Source organism: Mytilus edulis, chromosome 12 (assembly GCF_963676685.1).
Source record: "Mytilus edulis chromosome 12, xbMytEdul2.2, whole genome shotgun sequence".
NCBI lineage: Eukaryota > Metazoa > Mollusca > Bivalvia > Mytilida > Mytilidae > Mytilus > Mytilus edulis.
In genome coordinates, this window is record NC_092355.1 from 24,592,630 (window position 1) to 24,606,143 (window position 13,514).

General features: G+C 31.9%; 1 protein-coding gene across 1 annotated transcript in view; it reads right to left on the minus strand.

The window, feature by feature from the left end:
- Positions 1-7,383, minus strand: part of LOC139498092 (uncharacterized) — a 59,200-nt gene extending 51,817 nt beyond the window's left edge. The window contains exons 1-5 of the mRNA XM_071286434.1: positions 7,241-7,383; positions 5,979-6,060; positions 4,895-5,060; positions 4,082-4,375; positions 3,149-3,215 (exon numbers count right to left, since the gene is read on the minus strand). Coding sequence (XP_071142535.1) covers positions 3,149-3,215; positions 4,082-4,375; positions 4,895-5,060; positions 5,979-5,999 — 548 coding nt within the window. The 5' untranslated portion in view covers positions 6,000-6,060; positions 7,241-7,383. The remainder of the gene's footprint in view (positions 1-3,148; positions 3,216-4,081; positions 4,376-4,894; positions 5,061-5,978; positions 6,061-7,240) is intronic.
- Positions 7,384-13,514: the final 6,131 nt, after the last annotated feature.

A 13,514-nucleotide genomic window follows, 5' to 3' on the forward strand; every position in this document is an offset into this window, starting at 1 on the left:
ATGTTTAAAATCCCCATTTTCAATTCCATAGATTTTCTTGTTAAATAAATGTTTATATTATATATTCCCAGCTTTAAAACCAATTTCAGCCGACTGTATTTGCTTTCTTAACAGTTTTCACCTATTGTAAATATTAAAAAAAAAAACATAGAACAATATCCGATCAGAACTACAAATAAAACATCATAACTAAATACATGAATATTGGATGTACAAATTCCGAGACACTTCTAATTTCAATGGAAATTCACACTCAGCAAAAAATATTAGACGACGTTGATGGTACACTACAGTCTAAGACGCGGTAAAAATGTCGTGAGTGTTAGGAAAAAGAAACATATATATATATAGATTAATAATCAGAAAATAGCCAGAAGCCACCAATGGGTCTTCAACATAGCGCAAAAATCTCGCATTCTGAAACGGGCTTCAACTAACCCTTAAAACAATAATGTTTATAACACTTTAGTGAATTAAGACATCAAACTCAACTCCGAAACATATAAATAAAACAAAAATAAAGCTAAATTCTAATATGACTTGCTTCTTTCGCTTTGTAAACAACACCGTGATAAAATTCTCGATATATCTTTACTCAGCACAGCCTCAGAGATAAACATAATAATGGGTGTTACAAGATACCTCCCACGGAAATCCACATGAATTGGAAGCACTTTGCAAACGTTTTCCCGATTTTATTGGATAAAAAATTGCAAAAAAAGAGATTTTTTAAATTTTTTATTCGGATGCATCTTCAAAGAATTAGTGCACAAGAGCTCGGAAAATCAACAAATTCAATATAAAGTAAATTTAGGTCAAAGTCTATTAATGTTTTTGCGCATTTAAGTCATTTCAAAACAGGACGTCCTACTCTGTACAAATGAAAACAGTGGTGTTGAAGGTTTTCCTTGACGTGAATCAACGAAATTCGTAGAACACTGTATTAAAATGGAGTTTTGAGGTACTTTTTTTTCTATTCTATTGCATTTTTAGAATATTTACTTATTTCTGCAAATCAAAATGGCAGCTTCCTAGTTACGAAATGTCAAAATTTGGCTTTGACTGTAGCTTACAAGAAAAATGTGTAATTAAAATTGGCAAATGTTGGGTTTGAGAATTAAAAGAATTATACAGATTTTTTCAAGCGTCTGTTCACAATATAATCTATGCAAGTTTCATATGTATTAGAATGTTTGGGCTTTATTTAATAAGGAGTAAAAGATAACAGCCACATACACGGCATATCCTCTCTCGCTTCAGTATTTAAATGACCGTATTTGTCCTATTATAATCGCTATTATAAGTGGAAGCCGTTGAATTTACACATGACCTTGTTAGTGATATTTGTTAATTCTTTTCCTCGCTAACGCTCGTGATAAAAATATCACGGCCAAGACCATGTGTAAATTTTCTAACAAATATATGGCTTCCATGAATTGTTTCTTAAACATACAATACTAACAAAGACAAGAGTCTTTGAACAGGCACAAACATGCAGCCGGATAAACATGCTTTGTGAGATCACAACCCTCACCTCATAACTCTATCCATTTTTTTTTGGTATATTATGAGGCGAAGTGTTTTACTTATGAACCTATTTTATGATAAACTGTTATCACAGACATACGACTCTTTTTTTGTTATTTCGATAATGCAAATGTTGAAAATAAAATAGCAACAGTTCAACATTTAAGTTTTGCAAATATTCAGGATCATTGAACCATGAATGAAGGTATCAATTGAAATGTGATGTGCCAATGTTAATACAACTGCATACCAAATACCATTGAATTATCATAAGAAGTTCCCTTTAAACAAACCTAAACACAAACTAATACATGTTAACTAAGCAATATTTCGAAGTCAATTAACCATATATGAGCGGGCGGGCTCAAATATTCTCCATGGTAATAAGATATGCTAAATATATTACAACTGCATACCAAAAATCATTGGCATACCAGTAGTGTCTCCCCGTGTCATAAACCTCCCTAATCAAAAACTCATACATGAAAAACTTAGCAGAAGTTTTAAAGTTAAAAGACCATGACTGTGGGGGCGATGCAAAATAATCTCCATGAAAATGAAATAAATCAATGCTAATACAACTGCATGCCAATTATCGTTAACCTATCACTAATGGTTCCCCATAAACTGATCTAATCACAAACCAATACATGAAAATCAAGCAAAAATTTCAAAGTCAATAGACCTTGACTGAAGAGGCAGGCCAAATAATCTCCATGGAAATGAGATATGCCAACACTTATACATCTGCATACCAATTATCATTAACTTGTATTAGTTGTTCCCCACAAACTAACCTTATCACAAACTAATACATGATAATTAAGCAAAAGTTTCAAAGTCAATAGAGCATAACTAAGGGAGTGGACCAAATAATCTCCATGGTAATGAGATGTGCCAAATATATTACAACTGCATACCAAATATCTCTGACTTACCCCTAGTGGTTTACCATAAACTAGACATAATCGGAAACCAATACATTGTTGACGCCGTAGCCATCGCCGGAATCAACATACCTATGTCTCGCTTTTTGACTCCGTCAAGCGAGACAAAAATCAGACGGTTGGTTACTTTTAGTACGAAATTTGCTTTACAACCTGACATCTCATTTGGCTTTGTTATTTTGTACGAAAATGCAAATGTTGTTTGCAAAGTGAGAATTTACAGACACTAAATGATTGTGCAAGTTTTAATTGTTTTAAATGCAATATCATATTTTTTTTATAATATTTTTCATAAGAGTGGTAAATTTCCTTTTAAAGTAAAAATATATTGATTAAGTCACATTTTGAATAAGTCACATTTTGTGTTTCAAATTCTGAAAACTTATAATATTCTACTGACAAAGTAATATACTATGCAAGAATCATACAATAAGACAAACAGTTAATATATGTGCATTAACAAAATACATAAACACAAACCAAAAGACTGATTGATGCGAGCAAATAATCAGGTGTAGCTACATGTATTAACCATCTTTTGATATTTTCCTTTCGTTCGAAGTGATATTAAAAATATGAAGCAAATACATGTACATTTGTTAAAATCTTTAAAAACAGATCTAAACCAATTTCATATCTTAGAGGATAGAAATTCAAGCAAAGATCTAACTTACCTGTCAGACAGTATTTCCTGGCATGTTGAATTCGCCATTATCTCCCCGTCAGTGACGCATTGATAATCTAGGAAGATAAATCTATTTATTTAAATTTAATAAAACTCATCATATATATCTATATCTACATATACCCGAAATTCCGAAGGATTTCGCCATAAAAGGTTATGTAACCTATGAAACCTTATAGTAGTTTATGTCATGATTGGTTCTAGGTTTACATTAAAAGTTAAATCCCAAATAAACTGACTTCTGAGTAAAATTCAAAACGTAAAGCCCCTAATCGAATGGCTAAATCAATTGATAAAACACATCAAACAGATGGACAATAGCTGTCATATTTCTGACTTGGTACAGACATTTTCAAGTATACAAAATGGTGAATTGAACCTGGTTTTATAGCGCTAGACCTCTCACTTGTATTGCATTCGCATCACACTTTATCATATTTACAAGGATGCGTGAACAAAACAGACATAATCGGTAAAATTGTCAAAATAGGGATACCGCAGTCATCACTGCATTATAACCTCAATTAGAACAAAAACAGACAAATTTAGAAAGGGGACAACATTTTTCAGAATTAAAATTTCGTGGTATTTGCTTCTCTTCGACGTTGATGGTCGGTTATTGATCGATATGTATAATTGTGCCTTGACAATTAATGAAACAAATATAGGCAACTTGTATCGGCTGTCTTATTGCTGAAATTATTAAAATAATAGCTTTTACATGTTTTATATTCCTTGACAACAGAAGATTTAAAACAAATAAAATAAACCAACAATAAGCTATTAGCAATAATCTTTTCTATTTGTTTGAGTTAGAAGTTTTATATAAAGGTAACATATCTAAGAAAACAACGCAATGTACATACTTTGGTTTTTTGATAACTGTATGTATCGACATCTTATTTCTTTAATAAAAACTCACCTGCAGACAGTTTTGTACACGGAACTCTAAAACATGAACAATCTTCCTCAGATGGGTTACAGACACATCTGTTCTTTGGTTTTGCAACAAACGCATACTGCTTTGTGTAGTCACAGCGACAAGTAACATCGTTGCTAGAAGAATCATTCCTGAATACTACCTGTCCCTCGTCAGAACACTTTGATTTACTAAAGATACATTCACTATTCCCATGGGTGGTGAACACTATAGGTTGGTATCTTCCGGCATTACATTCTGCTAGATTAAACAACGGTTGGAACACAAGCTTGCTTCCTTTAAATGAAAAACGAACTTGAAATATTATAGTATACGTACAGTCGACGATTCTTGTTTATTTGTTAGGTTTTTTATATTCATTGAAACAACATAAGCTATATATTGTAGTTCGTACTTACAAGAGCAGTACAACGGGTGCCACATGTTGATCAGCAGTCTCGAATTTTGGCGAGGTTTATGTTGATCATGATTAGTCTAGAACATGGAGATGGTAATTTAAAACTTGATTCAGATATTTTAACATGCTATGTATAGATTACACTTAGATTATACTGTACTATTGTCTATGTATATGACAATATTTTATGTATATGATGTTAAACGAGCCTAAAAAACCTTATGAAAATTCTAACATACACATGTACAACTCAGGTATCTTTGATGAAATTATCTCATCTTCATGATAATCCGTTGTAGACTATTCGATACATTGCCAAAAATATTGTTTAATTTCAGAAGACACCTGACCCATAATCACTTCAGCATCAAGTGAATAAATTCTAGTATCAGTTTTACCTATGCTACTTTGATCTGAACCTGAACAATTTTCCATATATTTCTGTTCCAGTATGTTGTCTAAACATACATATTTGTCCTCCGAATAACATGAAACGTTTGCTTTCAATCTCCATTCTGCTTTTGCTGGACATTTTAAGTCATATCCGATTGCCGGGCCATTAATCTGAAAGAGATAATAATGAACTATTTCCTTTATTTCAAACTTTGTTGGCAATATTTGGTTTTCTTTAATATGTCATTATTCAAGTTGTCTTCTTTAACAGGTTTTTTAGTCAGAATATATCACTGACAAATTAAAGTAACATATACACACTCATTAAGGAAATGATCTTCTTTTATGATGTAATTGAGTATTTAGTTTAGACTTGCGCAGTGGTATAAAAAGTCAACTGGTGACACTGGAGATCACGGCTCGTTAAAGATCAAAGTTTGCATTTAGTTATGATTTGACTATACATTTAAAATATGTTCTATTTGTAAATTGTATTAATTGATGGTAGATAATCAGATATGTCCGAATGAACAGTATTGTGTATTGGCTGTACTGTTACGGTACTGTATCGGCCTACACGAACTCGGATGTATTTGAACAAAGGTATTCAATATAAAAAAAGATCCACTTTTACTAAGGTGTTTATATATGTTATGTATCCATTATACTTGTTGCATTTATTTTTACTAGCGATGACTATTACATGATACTAATTTCAGACTTGTAAAACAATATATCTAATCAAGTATACTAGTGAGAACATTATACGGTAAAAGGGCAACTGTTACCTGATATATACATACTGTAAAGAAATTTATTTCAGCGGATACTTTATTTCGCGTGATACCAAGTCTACTCCATTTCGCTGCTTTAAAAATTGGCGATTATCTTATTTACATGATGTGGATTAATTAAATTTACTCATTCGCGACGATTTATATGTGCCTTATTTTTCTACTCGCGATAGTGGCGAAAATAAATCGCTCGCGAAAATAAGTTGGTCTACAGTATATTTTGACTATGCATTTAGAGAAAGGGGTAAAACAGTTTACCTGTGAAAATTCTTATCACATAAATGTCTATATTTACCAGCATTAGGAGAAAAATCATTTTGCCGCATCACTTATCAATAAAGTACTTTACTATTTTTCTGTGAGATCTGAACATCCAACTACAAAACAATATATACATTGATATGTTATTTATAAAGTCTCACACTATCCGCTCAACTGGACAGTTCATATTTTACATCAGAATGCGGTAATATATTATAACACCTAAATAAAGGCAAGAGTAGTATACCGCTGTTTGAAAGTCATAAATTGATTGACAGAAAACAAATCCGGATCACAAACTCACGTGTTTTAAAGTTTCGAATTGTACATGTTCTATTATTCAGTTTAAAAAAGTATATGTTTAATTCTCAAGAAAAACCTGTTAAGAAATTTCTTCCAAAAATCCAACCCTTAATTTAATAAATACATTACCACAATGTGACAAATGTTTACGCGTTTTAGAAATATCGTATTGCAAAGAAAAAAAACCCATCTATTAACATTTTCAATTCACATAAATAGTGTAAACATAATAAGCGCATCAAGAGTTATAACTGAAATCTATATTTATGAGTTTTAAAATAAAAAAGAACACCAAAAGCTTGATTGATCTATGATTAGTGTGCCAATTTACCACGACCAATCACTTTCAATGAATCAAATAAAAACTATAGATATATTTCCGCTAATGATCTATCGAAGATACATGTATTTGTCTCGAATATCTAAGGAAATAGAACATGTGCTTCGTAAAAAAAATCTGTTTATTTACTTTGAATATAAAACGAGCGTCCCATGTCAAGGTTGTGTTTAAACATTTAAATGTCCCTTATATAGTACGTTCAGGTATTTCCATTTATTGATTTCTTTTAAAATACATTTAACCCCATTCTACCTGTAAATTTAAAACCAAATGTTTTCATGTATACTTTAAAAATCTATTTCACAAATTTCTTTCAGATTATTTTAGTTTGAAAGATCCAAATTGAGGTTAACGTAATATAAGGTCTTTTGTAGCTGAATATCCGCACCGCATTCTTTATAAACAATGCAATGTATGTTTTTTTAAATTGAAAATAAAACACAGAGTTGTGTATTACTGAACCTTACTGCTAGTTTACCAAACCAGTCCAGAAATCATAACAACTGTCGTTTTGTTATATTCATTGGTATTGTTGAATTGTGTCATAATAACGCTCATACTTCTATTTTGAGTATATAAATTGCTTTGCAAAAACGAAAGTGCAATACAACTGTAAGACACGTTATTGGCATAGAACTACATGAACTACTTACAATCAGATTTTGCCAGTAGCGTACTTTTTCATGATTCTTTAATGCTCTTTTGGTTCAATTCATGATTTTTGTACAATTACAGTCATTGATGTATGCGTATGGTAACTTCCGTTTATGTCACATAACTACATAAGTTATCTCCCTTTGTATGTTCATTAGGATTGTATTGTGCCAGATGAGTTAACACATTCCTGTAATTAGCATGATTAACTACTATTTATTTTTATAGTAAAAGTGTTAGTGCAAAATGTCAAAAAAATAAAGATGCCTTTTAATAAATTAAAAGATAAATTATCGTAGTATGTTGTGCTAATTTTATTTCCGTGATAATTTCCACACCTAAATATGTTGATGATTCATTTCATATGAAGTTGGCTTGATTGTGTATGTGTCATTGTTGTTTTCCCAGTAAGGATATAAAGAAATTTAAACATTGTCTAAAAGCGAAATCTAACTGTCACCGCACTGTAAAGTTAAGACGGCCCCTATCAATGGTTGGAGTGGGATGGTTTACTAAATGATTCGAATAAACTGTGTTAAATTGATCACCATAAAATCCGACCCGGACTTTGTTTTTGTGTGCAGATTTGTTTCATTTTAATCAGTAGTAGTTAATTCGTTATCCTACTGCATTGCCTGATGTAATGAATCGTTATAACTCTAAACATGACAAGAAACCTTACACCAAATGTATTTATATCACGTCATACATAACGAAAGAATGAAATTAAACTGCCGAAATTCTTAACTCACTTATGGAAAGAATATAATTGCTTTGGTCTTATCTCTTACCTTTTATTACTCATGTTAATTATTCCTCGTCCATGTAATCTACTGTGTCCCAAATTTGTCACATATTATTAAAGATGTGTTAAGTGTACTTGTCACAACATCTTATCAAACATTCTCCTTGTTTTAACATCGTCACAAAATACCTTTTCCACAGGCCATACCATGAAAGATTGTGTGGACATCATTATTGTGTGCGTATAAAAGAGGGACGAAAGATACCAAAGGGACCGTCAAACTCATAAATCGAAAATAAACTGACAACGCCATGGCTAAAAATGAAAAAGACAAACAGACAAACAATAGTACACATAACACAACATAGAAAACTAAAGAAAAAACAACACGAACCCAACTAAAAACTAGGGGTGATCTCAGGTGCTCCGGAAGGGTAAGCAGATCCTGCTCCACATGTGGCACCCGTCGTGTTTCTTATGTGATAACAAATCCGGTGAATAGTATAATTCGGTAGGTCACATTCATGAAAGGGAAGGGGATTGTAGTTTCGACGTAAGTAACGTAAAGTAGTCTGGTGAAATTCGCTGATGGCGTTATAAATTAAAAGAAACTTGTATTTTTGATCATTTTGCACAACCACTTGGTCATGTAACTGCTGGTGATAGATTTATCCATGAGGCTTTCTCCAGTACAGTAATTTTAAAACACTTGTATTTTGAAAAGGAATTATCAAATATATATTTCTTTTATGTACATAAACTGTTTATGAAGTGATGAATTTTTCGAAACCTTTAATTTTTTCACCCATAGCATTACTCATGTGACATAACTTTTTGTAATTGTTTAATTGGAATTTTTTATTTGACCTGAAAACTACTTTGATGATAGCGTTACAGGTGAGTTTTTCGAAAACATATAGCGCGTCTATCGTACCAACTAACTATAGGCTATCAAGAGCCTGTGTTGCTCACCTGATTCTACTTGGGATTTTGAAATAATTTTGAAAAATGGAAAAATAACAGATACTTATAATGATGTTCGAGGCCAAATTTGGTTTAATATTGCTATGTTTGCATTCATTCCATTCAGTGGTTCTTTAAAAGAAAACATTTGTAGGTATTTTCTAAGGGTCCTATATTAAATTAATTTTACTCGCTGGCGACCATCTTGGATCATGGATCGGCTACAAAGTAACAACACTTGGTCAGCATCTCATAAATAAAATTCATGTCATGTTTGGCTTCATTCCGTTCAGTAGTTCTCTAAAAGAAGACATTTGTATGTATTTCCCATTGGATCCCATGTTAAACTCAGTCCCCGCTAGCTGCCATCTTAGATAATGGATCAACTACAAAGTAACAACACTTGGTCAGCATCTCATTAGGAACATTCATGCTATGTTTGGTTTCATTCCATTCAGTGATTCTCTAGAAGAAGTTCAAAATGTGAAAAGTTAACGACGACGACGGACGACGACGACGGACGACAGAGGACGGACGCCAAGTGATGAGAAAAGCTTACTTTGCCCTTCGGGCCAGGTGAGCTAAAAAGCTTGGGTCATTTTAAAAGTTTTTATATATACTCGTTTAATAGATTATATTCACTTCCGTTTTTTGCTATTTCATCGTTACTTTTTTTTTCGATTTCGAGTTTGAATATCTTATTGGTATTTTTTCTTCTTTCCTTCAACCATGACATTAAAATACTTGTTGTTTTTATCTGACGTTGAGTCTTAAACCAAATGTGTTTACTAACATTATGTGATTAGAACTATTCAATTATCATGCATGTCATACCTAAGTTCTCATTTTCCACATAAAATGTTTTAATATTTTTCAAATTGCTAGCGTTAAACTAATTACAATAAAACAATAAATTTCACCCATGCCCCCCATGGAACTATTTGACCGACAGCAGCTACAGGCCACAGGGTTGGAGTATTTTAGAAATACCGCAGAAGTTATGACGTAGCGTTTGATCTATTATTGTTTATAAGCTTGATTAAAGGACGTATTTTAAACATTTAGAACACATATGAAGTAAATTAAAAGATAAACAGTATGGTTGATTTTTTGCTTTTTATTTAATGATAGTTTATTTAGCCAAACATTTAGATTGTTATCTCTTCTGGTATAATAAAACACTCACAGACTCGATAAGTATTGTTAAAGATACAAGTATAATAGTGAAATAAATATCGAAATTAAAGGGTTCCAAAATTAGACGCTAATTATTGTTAAAGATACAAGTATAATAGTGAGATAAATATCGAAATAAAAGGGTTCCAAAATTAGACGCTTTTGTCGCATCAACACCTAAGTGAACCATCTGTTTGTGTAAAGTTTACCAACCACGTCAAGGTCGCAGACCGTCTGGCGGGTTATTTTATATATATATATATATTTAGATTTCTTCCTGTATTAGACAATTTTAGAGTACATAAAAGGGGTTTGTGGTTATTTAAATAAATAAAAATGTTGAAAAAATAAACACACAAAGCGACATTTCATCTTGTAATTCATTTACACTGAAACAAAATTCAAATTCATATTTTAAAATTGAAATGAAATCTGAAGAGCTTTCTATTCTTCGTAATCGTCAAGGCCCTGTTGACTTGCCAATGTATAAGAATACATCTTGTTTCCTTGGAAATGACATTGTTCAGTGCAACCAAGAATGTGTTCAACACAAACCCATTCTCTACCACGAATCTGTTTTTCTTTGAAAGAACAAATTAAATCCTAAATTTAGTCCAGTGAATAGAACTGGGGTCGTGTTGGAACTTTTTTTACAACCGTAGTTATCGGGTTGGCGGCTTTGCTTGATCTGATGTCATATATATGTGTGTTAGTATGCTGACTCTTTTGACAATTGGAAGGCGTAACAGGAGAGCTGTCTTTTCTAGTTGCAAGTCTACCACGTAACTTGTACAAATCGTGATGCGTGACTTATTTTTTGCTTTTTTGGTTTTAAAAATTAGCAACACAGATAAAGGTCTAAATATCTTAGTATCTTAGTTGTGATAGAGACGCCACTTATGCAGATGAGGAATTCAGCAGCTTTAACACAGACTTTCCCAATTCCAACGATATTTGGTGTAGTCTCCTATGCCATGAGAGCATGAGCTGCTGATAGAATTCAGATACATGTCCCATAACCTAACCATAGGGGAGACAGCACATTTACAGCTTCATTCCTGAAATGTTTTCATTAAAGGCGCTAGATGCATATTAACAGAAGGGGCTATATCCTGATTCCCTGAGGACATATTATCATAAAATGTATCATAGCACATAAGAAGTGCGTCCGAAATAATATCTGGTATGTTTATTAGAGGATCTGTGAAACAAAACCATACAAAATATTGATACTCATAGCGACAACATCACCTCAGATGTAAGAGTAAGAGCTCTAACAGCTGTGTTGAATTGTTTTCCGGAAAGCATTAGTTCTATGGTACATGCTACGTAAACTCTAAAATCTAAAGTAGATCTGCCAGACCCCAGAGTTTCAATAGACGCAATACAGTATGCTACGGTGTGGGACCCTCCAAAACGAATGATATGACTCTGGAATTCAAAAGGTTTAGACCATTTGATCTGCTGTGTAATGGCATATAACTGTTGGTCAAAGGTGTGAACTGAAAACTGCTGGCCGGCTTTCATACACATATCAACACACCTTTGCATGGTAGTATATAAAGAAGCTGTATCGCTTGGTTTGGAGTTTTTCTCCTTTTTTATCTCTTCGAACGTTTTGCGGAATTAACGTAAAATCTACCATCGTGGTAGCCACAATTTTTTCCGTTCCTTTGTTAATTATCATGACATTTTTAAAACCTACTTAACAAACGAACAGATGTTACGAGAGAAATAATCAAAGTGATGGAAATCACTCAAGGAGCGATTGGAAGAGTATCATTTTTAGGTATGGTGTGGACAAAAAGAACATTAATATGATCAATAAAGGACTATTGCTGACAATTACATAAACTGCAGATTTGTATGAGGAAAAACCCTTTTCCAGCAGGTAAAATAAGCTTTATGTGAATCAAATTGAATGATAGGCGGTCACTTAATCTGCACAACAATATCATTGAATTGCAGTTTATTACTTAACAAAATAATGTTCCCTGTTAACTATAAATTAACTGTAAACAAAACTTTGAATTTTGGAAAAAAAAAGACTTTTCTACCTCAGGAATAGATTACCTTAGATCTATTTGGCAATGCTTTTATGAATTTTTGGTACTCAATGCTCTTCAACTTCGTACTTTATTTTGATTAAACATTTATTTTTTGATTCGAGTGTCACTGATGAGTCTTTTGCAGACGAAACGCACGTCTGGCGTAAATATAAAATTCTAATTCTGGTATCTATGATGAGTTTATTTACATGTTTCACATTGTACATTTTACCTTTAGAAACAAAACAAAATTGCTCATTATAGATTCTTCCATTGAAATAAAGTTTATCAATTATCCTTAAAGCTTGTATTAGACACCATACCAAACGATAGACTTGAAGCTAAGAACTTTATTGTGTCAAAATAATATTCTTGAAATGTTGTCTTGGGACATTTTGCATTAGTTGAAACATGTATGCTTTGTTTCTCCTCTGAGAATTGCTTACTGATTTTTAACAAGATGAAAGTTGTAGGGTGTATTTCAATCAATTTATAATTTAAATATTGTTCAGCAAAGGGCAATAAAAATATACATTTCAACATTAACAAATTAAAAAAAAAACCAGATTTTATTGAAATGAAGATTCCTTTTTGATTTCAAATATAAATATACACTTCTTCTATTTATTAAAATGACTAAAACAGACATTTGATGGGACATAAACTAAATAAAATTCAGTTTGTTCTAATTAAGATTGTTTTCTTTTTTTCACTGATAAAAAATAAGTGAACTAATCTAAATCATGTAAATGGTTGACTAAATACAGATGATTATTGTAGATTTATCAAGTAAATTATTGGCCTTACTTTTATCTATTTAAATCAGATATCAGATTTAATTTTGTATTTATTTTTAATTTTTTGGGGAGTGGGGAAGATCTGATTATTTATCATTTATCTTTCAGACACAATTTACAGAATTAATTATGTAGTGTAGATCAATAGGGATAGGAAATTAATCTATCATCTCTCTATATATATCAAACATTTAATATATAAATTTGTGGTCAAATATGCATGTATTGAGATGTATATTGAAAAGGTCAGTAGAATTATGTAAGACTGTGGTTGATTAGTTCATATAATTATGTGGTCAATATAATTGGCATTTAAGGAAGTGGGGTATTGTTAGTAAGTCCCCACTTTGTATCTGATTGTTTAGTGTTCATGGCAGTTGTCAATTATGCTAGTATTGTATCATTTCTTAACCATCTAATCAGAATGTTAAAAAAAAATGCACATCAACACATACTTGAATAAACTGCTCCAAAAAAAAATTCCCAAATTTTTCAGTTTTTATGTGCCTATGTGCACAGACATGGGAATTATAGGGAACTATAT